Raw genomic sequence first — 15,801 nt, 5'->3', positions numbered from 1 at the left:
TGCAAGAGTTGGGATGAAAATAGATGCTGAGTAGCTTACCCTGTTTTCCTGGGGACCACGGAGACACCAAACAGTTACTAGAGAAGCAGCACATCAGCTTAGGGGTAGCCAGGTGCCCAGGGGCACTCCCAAGTTACTACTGAGATACTGTGGAAAGTCTTCAGAGCAGGAACTCTGATAATCTTGGAATAATTTAGGTCTGAATGATTAAGTATTTGCTGGCTTGAGGAGCAGTTTTAATGGAAATTTGGAACAGATCTTTGGTAACAGTAAAGGAAACCACAATTAAATACTTATATAGAAGTTTCTTTTTTCCCTTTAACTTTTAATACTAAAAAACAAGTTACCTGTGGAGTCCTAGCAGTCAGCCTCATTCTTATCTTTGGCTGGTAAGAAATGTGGGTATAGCTCTGTACAGCCAGGCAGGTATGTGGGGAACTTTGAAAGCTGTCTGAAAAAGGGTTTCTTTTTCATACTTCAAGCAGGAAAGCAGAATTTAAGACCCAGTGTGTGGTGTAGAAGTCATCAGTCTCTTCCACCAGCAGTTAACTCAAAGAAGTGATGATTCTTACAGATGAGCTGTGTTTTTTTCGTGGGATAAAGGACAAGGATACCTGCACAGGAGGAAATGCTAAGAGGTAGGTCAGAAAGGGAAGCAGGGAGAAGCCTGGGCAACGGGTTGACTGATTTGGTAGTATAAGAAGCAATAATGTGCTGGGAAGAGGGAAATGGAGCAGTGTGAAAGAAGGCAGGTAGAACAAATTGGATCTGGAAGAAAAGTAATAGCATTTTTTAACCCACATTTTAAGTTTTTTGGGTTTTTTTGGTAAGAATTCCTTCTCGAAATGGCTGTGTTTTTGTCATATATGAAAGAGGAGCTATGCCTTGGAGCATGATATGTGTATCTCTGGAGTATTTGTAGTTCAGACCTTTCCAACACCCAATTTAGATACACTGGAAGTCAGATGGGGACAAATTTATCTTCCTGGAAATAGATAAGGATCTCCAGCTGATGACCTTCTTGTAAGTCAGAGCCAAGGTTTCCATTGTGTAATGGCAAAAATTAAAGGAATGAAGTCACATCCCTCTTCCACTGGTGAGATGGGCAGCTTGCCAGCCATGCTCTCAGATGCTGCAGTCACTGCCAGGGCTGCATCTTGCCACAGGGCTGGTGATGGTCCTTTGGCTCTCTCCCCTGGCCACCTGGCAAGTGGCATGGGCACTATGGGCTGCCAGAGGACATTTATCAGAAGTTCATTAAGTGCTGCAACAATGGGTTCTGTCTGAAATAGAAAGGGTACTTAACCTGGCTTCAGAAAGTAGAGTTCTGTTTTGTTAACCCTTTCTATGCCTTTGTACTTACTGCTTTTTTTTATTTTTTATTTTTTTTAAGAATTGAGCTGCTGCCTCTAAGTCCGGGCAGGCTTTTTGTCAGTCAAGTAGTCCTTGCAGTGCCTGCTTGAGCACAGCTCTTCAGCATTGCTTTGTGTGCTTGTGATTCTTCAGAGCTGTTCCAAGATCTGGTTGTTGATGTGCAATCTAGGTACAGGAAGCAGCCTGGGGATTTCTACAGCCCAGTGCTGGGGTGAGGAGCAAGATTCCCACCTGTAACTGGAAATCTCATCATTCTCCAGGCCTGTGCAAGCTTGCTCTTCAACGTGTTGGTTTAGGCTGACATAATTTCTATGTGAGCAAGAAGTGTTTTTACTGATGGTGTTGGAGGACATGACCTCAGGATGAGGGAGCCAAAGGGATGCTGAAACATTGAATCAGCATCTAACTATGCTCCTAGACTTTTACAGCCCCCTTGTTCATGTATAAAAGCAGGACTGGTGTTAGATCTCAAGGTAGTGGCTCATGTGGAAGAGCTTAACACTTGGCAAGTAGTAAATAGATGAGTGAGTGGAATGAAACCAGTGAGAAGTGAGCATGCTTTGTGCAGAACATATGTAGATACATTTATTTTTCAAATAACTACCAATTTAAGTTACAGGAGGGACAGGATAATAGTGTGTAATCTACTGAAAAATAAATCATTGTGAATTGCAACTCAGAGATCAGAACATCGTTTTTCTGGGTCGTGACAAGAAAAGTTGAAAGGGAAATCCTGTCACAGGCAATCCAGGTAAAGTGTGCAGCAAGGATGGCTGAGTTCTTGGGATCCTCTGCTAATTGATTTCATCAACTTTAGAACATTGTGGAATTACATCTGAGCTGATTGAGGATCAGTGAGGCAGTCAAGAGTTGAAGTGGAGAGGTGCCTGAAGCCTGAGTTCTTACTCTGACCCATGCAGGAGGGATCTTAGTTACATGTGAAGATTGTCACAGCCAGAACAAGCTAAATTTAATTTCTGCCTGGTAGTGACAGCTCACATGGCAGGTATTAAGCTTAATAAGTTATGAAGATCCAAGTGACACTATCTACTTCTGATCTGATTGTTCTGCAAGGGAGATAGTGCTTTAATAAGCTTGCAACAGCTTCTGCCTCTCAGCAAATTAAGTAAGTGGGTCATTTCTTTCTTCACGTAGCTCGAGGGTGAGGAGAAACCATTGCTGCTACAGCTAATGCAGCTTTTACTCAAGATGAGAGCAAGGGATCTGTTGAGACTTTTTTTAGCCTGTGCTTATAAGGCAGGCACCCCCAAGAAGACCTTTGAAGACATTTTTACAGTAGGAGTCATACTGCTAGATAGGAAAAAAAAAATGAAAGCCTTCTTGTTTCTTCCTATGAATATTATTTACTGCACTGAATTTATCTGCCTCTTGTTGAATAAAACAAAGCAAGAACTGGGTTTCACTGAAGTTTCCCCAAAGAGTCTGTCTGCAAAATACATTTTATAGCAAATCCTTGAATAGAATTTCTGCATCTTTCCTATCTTTTATTAAAGTCCAACAGAAAGAGTTCATTGTGGTGCTATAGCAGGAAGATGAGGTTTCCAATGATAATACTCTGGTGGGGATAGTCCCCAGCCTCCTCATAGTTGTTCCACCCTCCCCTTGCCTTCAAAATTGCCCTTTAAGGACATGAAGCAGTGAGCATCTCCTGCCACGTGTCCAGGCTGAAATAAGAATCTCAGCTTTTTCCACTTCACAACAGCTCTGCAGTGATGGCAATATCATGCAAAACATACCATTCCCCTGCAGTGTGGTTGCTTTTGCAGGACAGTTAGATAGGGAAGCTGAGTAAAATGGCAGAGGAATCATCCAGATACCAAGTGGGAGTTTCAGAGCTGTGGCTTCAGCTCCTGCTGGTAAACAAAGCCTCCCATAATGGGTGCTATGGCTCTGTGCCCTGGCAGTGATCAGAGAGGACCACAGTGATGGGCACCCTCAGCTGTCCTTAGGAAAATGGAGCTGCTAATTAAAATGTAAAATGGAAATTAAGGGCTTTTTGGTGGTAGTGGATTTTTTTTTTTTGTTTGGGTTTTTTGTCTATTTTTTGTTTGTTTGTTTTGTTTTTCAGTATCTCTGAGTCTTGCTCTGACACCATGGCCTTTTGTAGCACCACAATTGTAGGTTCTTCCAGAAGCTGCCAAAAGGGAGGGTCTGAGGGAAGCTCTGGCTTCTCTGGTGACTTTTGGTGGTACATGAGCAAGGAGTTGATTTATTCAATGTTCCATCTGACAGGTCTGCCCTGTTTTAGAAGTGCTTAGCTCCAAGTGACTAAATATCCCCATTAATGGGCAGTTATTTCTTCTTCTTCCAAAGACTATTTGAGGGAAGATAGAGATGAAAACCCTAAGGAAGAAGTCCTGCATCTCACCCCCTGCAGGGAGCAAGTGAGGGCAGCCAGCACCATGAGAAGGAAGCTGTCTCAGTTTAGCTGGTATGGAATGCTTGCAGCAGGGGTGCTCAAAGGCCCTACCCCTCTCTTGGGTGTTAGGAGCATCCCATCCCTTGCCCAGAACCTCAGCTCCAAGTAGTCACCCCTTCTGGCTTTTAGGAATGGATTTACTTTCTGAAATTTCAGCTGAAAGAGAGGCCCTGGCTGGCAGTGATAAGTCACATCTGCCCGATAAAAGTATTCACCAAGGAAGTCAGGCTCCTTGGTTACAAAATCCTTTCTGTCTGGGGAGTTCAAATCCTCCCTGTCTAGAAGAGACCTGCATCCCAGGCTCCTTGGAGGGGCCTCAGCTCCTCTGCTTGGCAGCAGATCAGTGTCCTCACCCTGCATGAGTCAGGAACACGAGCAGAACATGCTAGGGCTGTGCAAAACACTCTGTTTGCCTGAAAGGGACTGTGTTTGGGTGGGAATTTGAGACTTCCAGTTGCCAGGCTCTTCCACTTTCCAGCAACACGAGTACAACAACTTACAGGCTGTGCAAAGCACATCCCTGTGGCATTTCTTGCTCTTCAATGGACATGTTAAAAGACTGACAAATGTGGCTGCCTCTTGGGAGGAGCCAGCTCTCTGCTGGCATGTTCAGCAGCCCTCAGGGAAGAAGAATTGCACCTTGCTTTGCAGTACAGGTTCATAGTTCCACAATCAGGAGTAATATTTACAGTAATGTAAAGCCAAGGCTTCATCTTGAGCAGCTTAGAATCATAGAATCAAGGTAATTTCTTTCCCTACAGACTTGCTGGGGAGTTTGGTCACTGCAAGTCTGAGAGGGAGCAGTTGCTGTGAAAACAAAAGAGCTTGCCAGGGTGTAAGATGAGGAACTGCAGGGCTGGGGGAAAAGAGGTCTGGAATAGGTAGCATCACCACTACCTCCAAGCTCACTGAGTCAGCAGTTGAGACAGATCCCCTACTTCTGATAGGGAAAGGAAAAAGAAGACACCAGAAACATTCTTTTTTTTTTTTTCCAAAGACTTTTATTAATAAACACCTCGAACATAAGAGTTACTACAAGCCTTAATTTACATGGAAGTACTGATTTACTCTGCCTTTCCCAACTATCTAAATGTCAGCCCCACTGATGTCTTTCTTCCCTCCTGTCTCCCTACCTCATTTTCCTGCCTAGTGCCATGCCTACAATCCATATATGCAATACCAAAGCCATACCAATGAGCACCACTCCATCTACAAGAGTTCCTAAACTAACACAGCTCTGTTGTAGCCCAGGTGCTCAGCTAGAGTGCCCCTGGGACAGACAAAGAGGCTCCTGAACACTACTGCTGTATGATTTCAAGTCAGATGCAGGATCACCAAATTCTCTCAATAAATAAATTTTATCTTCTAGCAGGTTCCAGTGTAGCTTTAGGTTCTGAAGATAAATAAAATAACAGTCTTTCAACATGAGATTGGCCCTTCACTGAAACAGCAAGATTGACAAGACTACAAATTGAAACCATTTATAAAATTTAATACTTGAAGCAGAGGAGGAAATACTCCCTGGTTAGGTGTGTGCTCTGGTGGAAAGCACAGGAGAGACACAGGGAGCAGTGTGTACATAACTCACATGTTGTCTGTGGGTAGTGGACACATGCATTCATCTGGAAAAGGGATTTGGATTCCTGTGTGATGGAGGACAGCAAGGCTCTATTTCCTCACCTGCTCTTATTGCAGGGGGCTTTCCTTGCACTGTGCTATTGTCCATTCACTTTTAGTGAAATCGTTTGTCTCAAGTCATGTAAAAATGTAGCATGAGCTTAGATTTGTTCATTTCTAAACTGCATTAAACTTGCTTTGTATTGTAACAGTCAAAGATTTAAGAGAATCTCACTGAGTAGTTGAGCCTTGTTCCCTTTGGTACTTGCATATGCTTAACATGAAATAAATAAAATTAGCAAGCTGTCAGGGCAAGTTGTTTTAAAAACACAAGTGTTTTGGTTTAAATACTAAGGCCTCCATATTCATTAGAGGATTAAAACCTTGAACACAGGGGTTAGTGAAAGGATAAAGCTAATTTGCCTTCCAGTATTCAAAACCTCACATGGCAAGAACATGATGAAGAGAACACTGGTTCCTTTCTTCCTCCCTTGGAGGCCCCAGATTACCAAGTGTTAACTCCAAACAAGTGCCCAACATAAGGTTTAGTCAACAGTATTTCCTCATCCTTCAGTAGCTTCCAGCCTCAAAACTTTTCTCTAAAACAAAACCAGTGGTGAGTTAAGACACTGCAATACCAACTGGCATCCCAACACATTACAGCAGTCTGTCAGGGTCTTGGTTAAAACTGAAGTCACACACCAGAGATAGGTGATCAGAAGGGTAATTGAAGGATGGCAGCCTGTTGGGCCCTATTTGCTCTTCAGTCAGCAAGCCCAGGGCTGAGTTCACGTTCAAGGCATGCTGGGAATACCAGATATAATCCAGCGTGTGCCGGCACTCTCCGGAGGGCCGGATCTTCCACGTGGTGTACGGGGGCTCTGACTGCCCATCGGGGCTCAGCAGCTTGTAGGCGCTGTTTAAGTTGAGGCTGGAGTTGGAAAATTCCCTGTAGACTTCCTCGGTTGGCTCTGCATTGAAATCCCCACAGACGATCAGCGGGATCTTCGCCCCCTGGGTGATACTCTTGAGGTTCTGGAGAAGATCGCAGCCCTGAGCGGAGCGAAAACTCTCCCAGCCGGTGCGGGCTTTGAGGTGGGTGACAGCAATGCAGAAAAGTCTCCCGGTTTCGTTGCACTTCAGTGTCTGAGCGATGGCCACTTGGTTGGTTTTCAGCTTCCTGGCAGTCAGGCGGATGTTGGCACTGTTGATGAGCTCGAAGCGCGCTCTGAGGAAGAACAAGGCGCAGCCATCAGGCCCGTTGTTCCTCTCCACATCCAGGCAAGGCGACCACGGCTTTGGGAAGAAAGTCCCCTGGTAGCCAAGTCTGCTGAGGAGTGGCTCAAAGGTATCGAAGTAGTGGTCGACTTCTTGCAGGCATAAAATGTCAGGCTTGTAGGCCAGGATTTCCTCTAGGATGAGGCACTTCCTCTCCTCCCACTTCAGAGCTTCCATGGGGCACTGCACAAAGTTGTCTTTGCCTTCTCCAAGAGCTGAAATGAGCAGGGAAGGTGAGAAAGGAGGGGGAAAAAAAGCCAAAAGAGGAGTTACAGATTGCTAAAAAGAAGCTGCCTGCCTTCAGGTTTTGCAGAGGAACCAAATGCAGACTGCAGCCCTCGCTGCCACCCTGCTCCAGGTGGTAGGGGGGAGCAGCACGAGGCTTTGACAACACCGCTTGCTTTCTCTGCACAACGTGTGCAGGTGATGGGTTTTTCAGGGAGTAGCTGCTGACTTTAAGGGACAGGTTTGCCAATGGGTGTTGGAACCCCTCCTCAAAGCACTCAAGCATCTAAAAAAAAGTCTGCTTTACAGATACAAGTTAAAGATTGCTTCCCCCTTCTTCCCAGAAGTTACTATGTCGGCAAGTGCTTCCACATGTGGCTTAGGCCTAAGAAAAAAGGCAGTGGGATAGGAGTGACTTAACTTGAACGTTAAGGCAGTCCCTATGTGGGGGGTTTAAGATGAGGCTGTCACATAAGTCAGCTTACAGCCTTGGTTTTGGGGGCTGAGCAAAAACTCAGTAAAAAATGTTCTGAAGAATTAAGAATTCCCGTAATGGATCTGAATCCCTGTATAGCTCAGTTGTGCCTCATATAATACACCCTCTCTCTTCTCCTTTTGCCCTGCCAGTCCCAGGAATGCCTCATTATATGGACACAGTTGCATTTAGAGGTTTTCTCTGCTAGAGGTTTTCTCTGTGTTTCTCACACCTTGAGCTCCTACCTTGGGCAAGGATGTTCCACTGCATGACCCGAATGGGGCGGTGGTTACTGGCAGTGTTTTTCTTCAGGTCCACAAAGTCCCTCTGAAACCGGGGTGGCCGTTTCTGCAGAACCATCTGACATTCCTCCAGCAAATCCTTGGGATCTATGGGATCCAGCCGTGCAGAGTCCTGCTGCTCCAGGCAGTCCTGGTGCTGGGACACAGCACCGCTGCTCAGCGTCTTGGCGAGCGTGCTGTAAAGCCGGCTGGTGCTGTTTCCCATGGAACACACTGCAAAGGTAGAAATGGTGTTAGAGATGTCCACTGGTCCTCCAGCTGAGGTAAAACATGCAGGATGCAGCAATAAGGTTAGTTTTGTCCACAGTCTCGAAGTGTTTTGCACATTACTGAGGGCTGCTAACCTCTGCAGCTCGCCAGTGGTCTGGTTTAACACAGTGTGCAGGTGTCTTCTGAAGAAAGAAAGGAGTCTTTCATCCTGTACAGCAGAATGGAATTAAATTCTGCACGTGTTGTAGGAAACTGTACATTTTTGCTCCTCACAGAGCAGACAGCCTGGCAGGCAGACATACCTGCTCTTTATTTCATGAGCAGAACTTCTGCCTAAGGGAGAGGGCACTCTGCAAGGCCAGGTACCCTCTGCCTATCACAAGCAGGGTGGCTCATTCCCTCAGGCTAATATTTCATAGGAATTTCTGATCACAGGAGCACAGAGGGGCCAGATGCTTCTGCTGGCTTAGACCTTGGGGTGGGGAATGGAACATGTGCCTAAACTCCTTCCCCTTACCCTCCTTTTTCCCTCCAGCTCCTTACTCCTTCATGTTCTGCCCCAGCTCAGCAGCTTCCAGCACACCCTGTGGTCCCACAGCCCTCCCCCGTGACCTCCTGCTCCATCAGCAATCCTAAGTACATCTCCCTGCAAATAAGCAGCTGTCCCCCAGGTCTCCCTGCTCCCAGTCCTGTTGTCTCCTGTCCCCCCATCCCAGTCACAGTTGCCACACAAGTGCACGTGTCCCCACTCTGTTTTGTCTCTTGGCTTACACACAGGAGGTGGCTGCAGCCCTTCAGCAGAGCCACCTCCATCAGAGAGCAGCCCATGGGAACACAGTGCTGTAAAATACCGCCTCGCACTTCCCAGGAGCACAGCCCAGTGCCACTATGCAGCTGGGAATGCTCTGAGGCTCAGGAGACTGTCAGTGTTCAGGGCTTCAGAAGGTAGCAGAGTTCACAGTATTCCTAAACCTTTCCACAGAAAATCCTTGGCACGGCCATGTGTGTCCCAAGACCTCTCAACACTTCCTCAGGGTTTGTTCTCAAGTGCCACCCTTGCCCCAGCACTTGGAAAGAAGCTGTGCTTGCACTTTTCCAGACTTGGTATCATGCCTGGACACTTGGCTTCCCTTCAAACAGGGGCAGGAAAAGCAGCATTTGAACCACAGCAGCTTGCCTAAGAGACCACGCTGACCACGTTTCCTTGCTGTCTCAACTTCCTGACACTGAATGCATTTTGCTGGGGTTGTCTTGAGCAAAAGAACTTCAGAGTCACATTGCTGTTAGCCCACAGTGGTTTTAAAGCAAGTTTATTTGTACCTTTGAGTTTATTCAAATGTAAGAGAGTTGCTATTTCACACTCACATCTTTTATCAGATTTGGGGTGCTACCCAACACAGTTGCATGGTTTTTTTTGCTGGCCTGAATTACAGCATCACTAATCCTGAGAGCTCGTGACAGACACAGTAACAAGCCCGGCCAGAGGGGAAGGCAGGAAGATGGAAGCCCTCACAGCTCAATAAACAGGCTTAGAAGGAGCAAAAAAGAAAAGAAAAACTCTGCAGCAGGAGCATCATGTCCTTGCCTCTAGGAAAATGGGTACTTATAAAAAGATAGTAAAAATTGCTTGCTTTAACAGGTTTTGTATGTGTAAACCATTGGAATAGTGTCTCTTAACAGTTCTAAGGAAGTCAGAAATTGGAAATTGACGTTGAATGCAGGACACCTCTCCCCACCTCCATCCTTTTAGGTTAAAGTCCCACGAGTTCCTCAAACTGGGATGTGAGCTTGGCCTCACAAGCATGAATGCCTTCCTATGGGAGCTGTGGTTAATGTGTTCCAGTTTCTCCAGTCTTCTTTAGTTAACAATTCTTGTCGAGAAGCCAAGTACAGAAGTACAGCTTAAGCAGAAGAAATGCCATTTCATAATGAGAGAGGTGGGCCCAGACATGAAATCCCTAAGCAGGACTCTGACACGGCTGGGAGGGGGTGAGGAGTGTGCTCTGGTTCCTGGTTACACACTACCAGAGCTGCCAGGCAGCCACAGAGAAGTCAACAGAGCTTTTAACAAAAGCACCACAGGGAGTTCCTCTCCTGTTTTTAGGGTAGGTACAAGCCCTGGTTAAGTGCTGCAGCTGGAGGGAAGTACAGAGTGTTTTCTGCTCCCTCAGGAATGCTGTCAGCAGCTGAGTCCAGCCCAGCCCTACATCCCACACAGCTCTGCCCCAAAATGCACACACCAAATACCCTCCTCTCCTGGCACAGCACTGGGCAAGTGGTGGGAGTCCCAGATGGAGGCAGAGCCTTCTGCACAGATGAACACAGGGCTCTCCAGATGAATAAGGGGGAGTTACTCTGCTCCAAGAAGCCCTTAGCAGAGAGTCCGGGCTGCTCATTGCCCAAGAGGAATCAGAGGAAGGACCTTGAAAGGGACAAGCTCAGTGCAATGCATCTGCAGTCAAAAGTCCACCCTGAAGCCCTGCACTGCCAACATCTCTTACAGCAGGATGAAGTCTAAGTTCAGCCATGTACCTGCCAAGCTGCAAACAAAGTGAGAGTCCTGTCTAAATATGACTGTCCCTGGGGTCACAGGGTATCTGGCTCTTTATGGGAAATCAGGCACGGCCAAACCTGCAAGTGGCATGGCCACTGCTCCACTGCAGCACAGCTCTGACAGCTTTAAAAGTCAGGAACATCTCAGGAAGGAAAAAGAACTTCTTTTGAGAGCCCAGGGAAGGTTGGGTGGAAGAGCGGCTGTGCTGTAAATCATTTTCAGGCCCACCATAGGTGGCTTGGAAGACCTTGGCTGACAGGGGAAGATTCCAGCTCAAGATGACTGATGAACTGGAAAGTTCTTCACCCCCCAAGTGCTCAAACAGTCACAGCACAATCATTTTGCAGAACAGGAACAGGGGACCAGAACTGCAACCTGAACACTGAAACTCCAAACACAAAATCCATGTGTTATGTTTGCAATGCATAAATAACATGCCTGTGGCAGCAAGGCGAGTACAAGGTCACTGTTGCCAGATCTTTACCATCCAAGTTAAATGACCTATAACTTGCAAATACAATACCTGCTGTCAGCACCATGACTCCAGGGTTCTGGTGTACACAGAGGAACAGGCAGAATCCTAAAGTGCAAAACTCAGCACTTTAGCATGGGGTGGTGAACGTGGACACGATTCTCCTGATGCCATGTTGCAATAGGGGATGCCTATTGCAGGCATCCCAGGCATTGCAGGGGATCAGCAACCACTATTAAAGTGCTTTTCATAATAATAATAATAATAATAATAATAATAATAATAATAATAATAATAACAATATCTTTCCTCTCTGCAAGGGTAGTGCATCAGCACATAAGGGGAAATTTTGAGCAGTTCATTAGCCTTCAGGAGAACAGAGTGCAAAGTTCAAGGTTTCTTGTGTCCTCCAGCAACAGCACAGAAGAGATGAACTTCCAGGATTCCAGGCAACAGGGAGTCAATGACTTTATTTTAAGAACTTTACTTCACAGACAAGGGCTGCAGCATGCAGAGGGGTCTCAGAGACAGGGCCCTTCCCTTTTGGGTTAAGTTGCCCAACAATCTGGTTGCCTTTCCTTTCATCTCCTACCTCCCAGCACTGCTTTTGACTGACACTTTGCTCACCCCAGGGATTTGGCTGCCAGGTGAATGGAACCACCAGACCTCCAGCCCCTCTGCAGCTGCATCAGCCTCCACAGCCAACAGCAGACAGAGGTGCCTTCCCTGCAACCCCATTTCTAGGAAAAACTTGGCAGACACCATCCCCATATGACAAATCTGATGCTACAGGGTATCATACTACAGGCATCTTGTTTGGGCCAGGAAGGGGACTGCAGCTGGAGGCCACTTGCACTCCGAGTTCACATCCTGATTTTGGCACCTAGGACAATCCTACCCACCAGTCCTACCCTCATACAGGGATCCAGAGGGCTTGGCACAGCAAGGGAGGTGCTGCCTTGTCAAGAGGCAACACCAGAAAGAGGGGGAAACCTCAAATTCCTGTGTACCCAAATAGTACACAAAAAATCCCTTTTCCTCATGAGGGCTCTAATCATGAGCTCTCCTCTCCCAGCTTCCTGGCACATATGCTCCTCTTCCTTGGAGCTCTCTGGAGGCATCCTGGCCTGGTTCAGAGAGAGGAATAGAAGCCCCCTGCCCCAGCCTGGTTTGTAGCCTCCTCCTGTACCAACACCAGCAGGGAATAACCACACAAACTTCAACCCAACCTCAGCGTGGTTCTCCTGCATGCCAGTTGAGTGATGCAGCCCCAGACATTGCACGAAGGGTGGTGGACACATCACCTTGCCCACCAGCCTGGAGCAAAGGCAGCCACTCCCCAGCTTCCCCGGGAGCCTTTCTTCCTGGTGTGCATTCCCAGACGGTGCCAAGCTGCCGGCCAGCAGGCTGGGTTTGGGCTGGATCTGTGAGCAGAGTTCTGCCCGGGGTGTCACCACCCTGCTGCAGGGCAGTGGGGAGGGAACACGACCCATGCCAATGTGCTGTCCTCACAGGGACTCTGGGCAAGCACAGGGACACGCAGGACCTTACACGCTTTCTAAGTCTCATTTAGGGAAGGAGGAGCAGGGTGTAAGCACCGATACTCGAGTGCACGGGCAGCAGCAGCTCCGTGGCTCAGCACTGCCTCCTCTGCCTGCCCAGGGTAAGCGGGGCTTCTCCCACCCTCAAGGAAAACCCACGGGGAGCCCAGCACCAAGTGCAACGCTGCAGGATGAGGCCACTGCCCCACCAGGGAGTTACCCCACGAGTGTGTCGGCGTACTCCCCGCCACCGGCAGAACAAACCCCATCGCCCGGCCCGAAGCCCCCCTGCATCACAGACCGGGTTGGCTTTGACGCTGGATGTCACTTGCTCGCCCTTAGCGACGAAAATCCGCGGTTACCGCCTTAAAATGAAAAGCTCAGTCGGATTTTCGAGGAAACCGGGGAGGAGGGGGGGATCTGGGAGCGAGAGTCCCGATGCTTTTCTCCCAACCACCCCTGTACCCGCACCCCATCCCTACCCTCCTGGTACTCACCTGTGCGGGGCGGCGCCCCCGGGGCGGGCGGGCGGCCCACCGCCGGTACCGGTACCGGTGCTGCCCGCGGTGCGGAGAGGCCGAGGGGCCGGGGCAGGCGGGGGGCGGCGGCGGGGGCGCAGCAGAGGGCGGGCAGCGCCGAGCAGAGGCAGCGTGCGGGGCTCTGGTACATGCTCCCGACAGGACGGAGCGGGACGGACGCAGATCCAATCGAACCAACACCTATGGGGACCGCCCGGCGGCGGCCCTTATACGGGCGGCGGTGGCGGCGGCGCCCGGTACATCCGGCACCTACCACCCGCACCCGGGAGGGGAGAGGAAAGGGGCGGGGGGACGAATCGGGCGGGTTGGGGGCCGGACACACGGCATCCACCGCCGGCACCGAGCCCGTTCCGCGGGGATCGGCGGGGTGGTGTTTCCTGCCGGAGCTCCGCGGCTCTCGCTACCGGCACCTCCCGGCATCGCTCCGTGAATTTCTCCCCCCCTGTTCCCCAGAGTGGTCTCGCCCGGCGTAGTTTTCCCTCCTGTGACGTCAGCAAAGGGTGCGTGGCGTTCCCACGGACGTCACGGTGCGGGGCTTGGCGGAGTCGTCACCTCCTCCCATCCCCCCCCGTCCGTCCATCCCTCCCCCGTCCGTCCATCCCTCCCCCGTCCATCCCTCCCCCGTCCATCCCTCCCCGTCCGTCCCTCCCCGTCCGTCCCATCCCCTCCGTCCGTCCCATCCCCTCCGTCCGTCCATCCCCTCCGTCCTTCCATCCCCTCCTTCCATCCCTTCCTTCCATCCCCTCCGTCCATCCCCCTGATGGGTCGCTTGGGGCTGGTTCAGCAGTGTGGGGGGCAGCAAGTCCCCAAAACTCGGTGTGATGTTGGAGTGACGCCTAATAATGACCCTAACAATGAGGTCTCTGACCGCGGGGGGGTCCCCAGCCCCTTTCCTGTGAGGCTGGTGAGACACTGGAGCAGGCTGTCCAGGGAAGTTGTGGCTGCCCCCTTCCTGGAAGTGTTGAGGGGCAGGTTGGATGGGGCTCTGAGCAGCCGGGTTTAGTGGGAGGTGTCCCTGCCCATGCAGCGGGGTTGGGACTAGAGGTTCTTCCAAGCCAAACTGTTCTGTGAGAGAACACAGCAGTGGCCCGAGAGAGAGGTGATGCAAGTGTTGTTGCATTGTCTGCCAGACACCCCTGACGGGTGTCAGGCTGGGTTGACAGAGAAGCTGCTGGCTGACTGACTTGGTGGTTCTGCTCAGGAGAGGAGGCAGCTGGGTCTGTCTTGGGGCTTAGTGTCCTCAGGTCCTGCCAGGTGGCTGCTGATGATAAGGTGCATCTTAGCCTCTTCATTCTGATGGTTAAGGTACATCCTAGCCTCTTCATTCTGATGGCTAAGGTACCTCTTAGCCTCTTCCTGATGACTAAGGAGCATCTTATCCTCTTCATTCTGGTGGTTAAGGTACATCTTAGCTTCTACTCTGCCCCATGGGGAAACAAATCCTTTGCCCTCAGAGTGAGTACCTTCTCCCCCCCTGCTACCCCTCTCCACCTCCTGCTCCAGAGGGTTTTGGGGAGCTGCTGACAGCCCAGAGAGCTCAGTGGTTGTTAAATAAATCATGACTGGGAGGTATGATGAGTTTATTGTTCAGTTTGTTACTCTGATGATTCCAGTAGCTGGGTTCAGGCCAAACCACCTCCTCATGAGAGCTACAAGGGGGAGCGAGGGGGGGAAGTTTCCTGCTTCCTGTTGTAATGAATGTGGTTTTTTCTCCTGTTTTTTGGGGGGGTTGGCTTTCCTAGGCTATGTGTAACCGAGCCAGCGTGACAATAATTGAAGGCTTTATTGAAAGAAACAAAAGTTACTGGTGATGTGTTAAGCTTATTTTCCACATCCACCGCTTTGTTCCTGGGATTTGGGAAGGATGATGATTTAATTCCAAAATATGAATCAGTGTTTGGTTAGGAGTGACTCAAATGTCCTAATAGTTGGCTATGGAAAATAAAATCCTTCTGAAAATACACAAAGGATGCAATTAATTTTAGGTACATGGGACTTGGAGAAAAGAATGAACTCAGTTTCTTTGGGAAGCAATCTTGGCTTTCCCGTGCTTATCTGGCTGATGTTTCCACTAGCTGCAAACCGTGAGCAAAGGGGCCAGGACAGAGTCTGCTTAGACTGTAAGAAATGCTCTTTTTCTCAAATTTTTGGCCTGTTCTTACCCTGGGGATGCTGAATCCTGGTTAATGGACAGACCCAAGGCCATGTAAATCCCAGGCTTTGTGGGACTAAAGCTTTTCCAGTGACTTCCACACACTTTGCTTGCTTGGGATTAACAACGTGCTGAGGATAATGATCCTTCCACCTTTTTGGTCAGGCAGCTACTCCCAACCCATCATCCCTGTGTCAGGAAAGCTCTTGTGCTGCCTTTGGTGCTGCTGCCCTAACACTGTAGCATCTTCAGCTCAAAATCATTATGATCTGAAAGTAAACTATGACCCTGGGGGGGATGGACAGTAATAAGTGAAATATCACAATGGATTGACAGAAAAAAAGCCTCTGGCAATTGGCTTCTGTGCAGCATGGATGGTTGTGAGTGCCATGGTTTCTAACTTCATGATGCACACACGTCCCAGCACCTTCTTACTGCACCCTCAAGTGAAGCCATCGCCTGGGAGGTTTTTTTCAGCTTTAAAATCTCTCTCCCTTACCCCCTCTTCCCCTGGGAGGGCAGTGGGGAATAACAGAGAGCATCTGTCTAAAAACTGGGACACCCTGCTGTGTCCTCAGGAGCCCTTCACCTCCCCACCATCCCCCTGCTTTCAGGCATCACT

At 49.2% G+C, this 15,801-nt stretch overlaps 1 protein-coding gene across 1 annotated transcript; it reads right to left on the bottom strand.

The window, feature by feature from the left end:
• Positions 1-4,792: 4,792 nt before the first annotated feature.
• NOCT (nocturnin) lies at positions 4,793-13,415 on the bottom strand. Its single transcript, XM_030450539.1, has 3 exons — positions 12,986-13,415; positions 7,655-7,924; positions 4,793-6,924 (listed from the first exon to the last, which is right to left on the bottom strand). Exons 1-3 carry the CDS (start codon positions 13,155-13,157, stop codon positions 6,089-6,091), a joined length of 1,278 nt encoding a protein of 425 aa, XP_030306399.1. The 5' UTR covers positions 13,158-13,415; the 3' UTR covers positions 4,793-6,088.
• Positions 13,416-15,801: the final 2,386 nt, after the last annotated feature.

Source organism: Calypte anna, chromosome 4B (genome assembly GCF_003957555.1).
Source record: "Calypte anna isolate BGI_N300 chromosome 4B, bCalAnn1_v1.p, whole genome shotgun sequence".
Lineage (NCBI taxonomy): Eukaryota > Metazoa > Chordata > Aves > Apodiformes > Trochilidae > Calypte > Calypte anna.
This window is presented reverse-complemented; position numbering and strand designations above follow the sequence as displayed.

Bases quoted from the DNA above. Each gene is read 5' to 3' on its own strand.
- NOCT (XM_030450539.1), bottom strand. From the start codon at position 13,157: ATGTACCAGAGCCCCGCACGCTGCCTCTGCTCGGCGCTGCCCGCCCTC. The intron at 7,925-12,985 runs GTGAGTACCAGG...CTACCTTTGCAG, and splicing joins GGGGGCGCCGCCCCGCACAG to TGTGTTCCATGGGAAACAGC. The intron at 6,925-7,654 runs GTAGGAGCTCAA...TGCTCATTTCAG, and splicing joins GTGGAACATCCTTGCCCAAG to CTCTTGGAGAAGGCAAAGAC.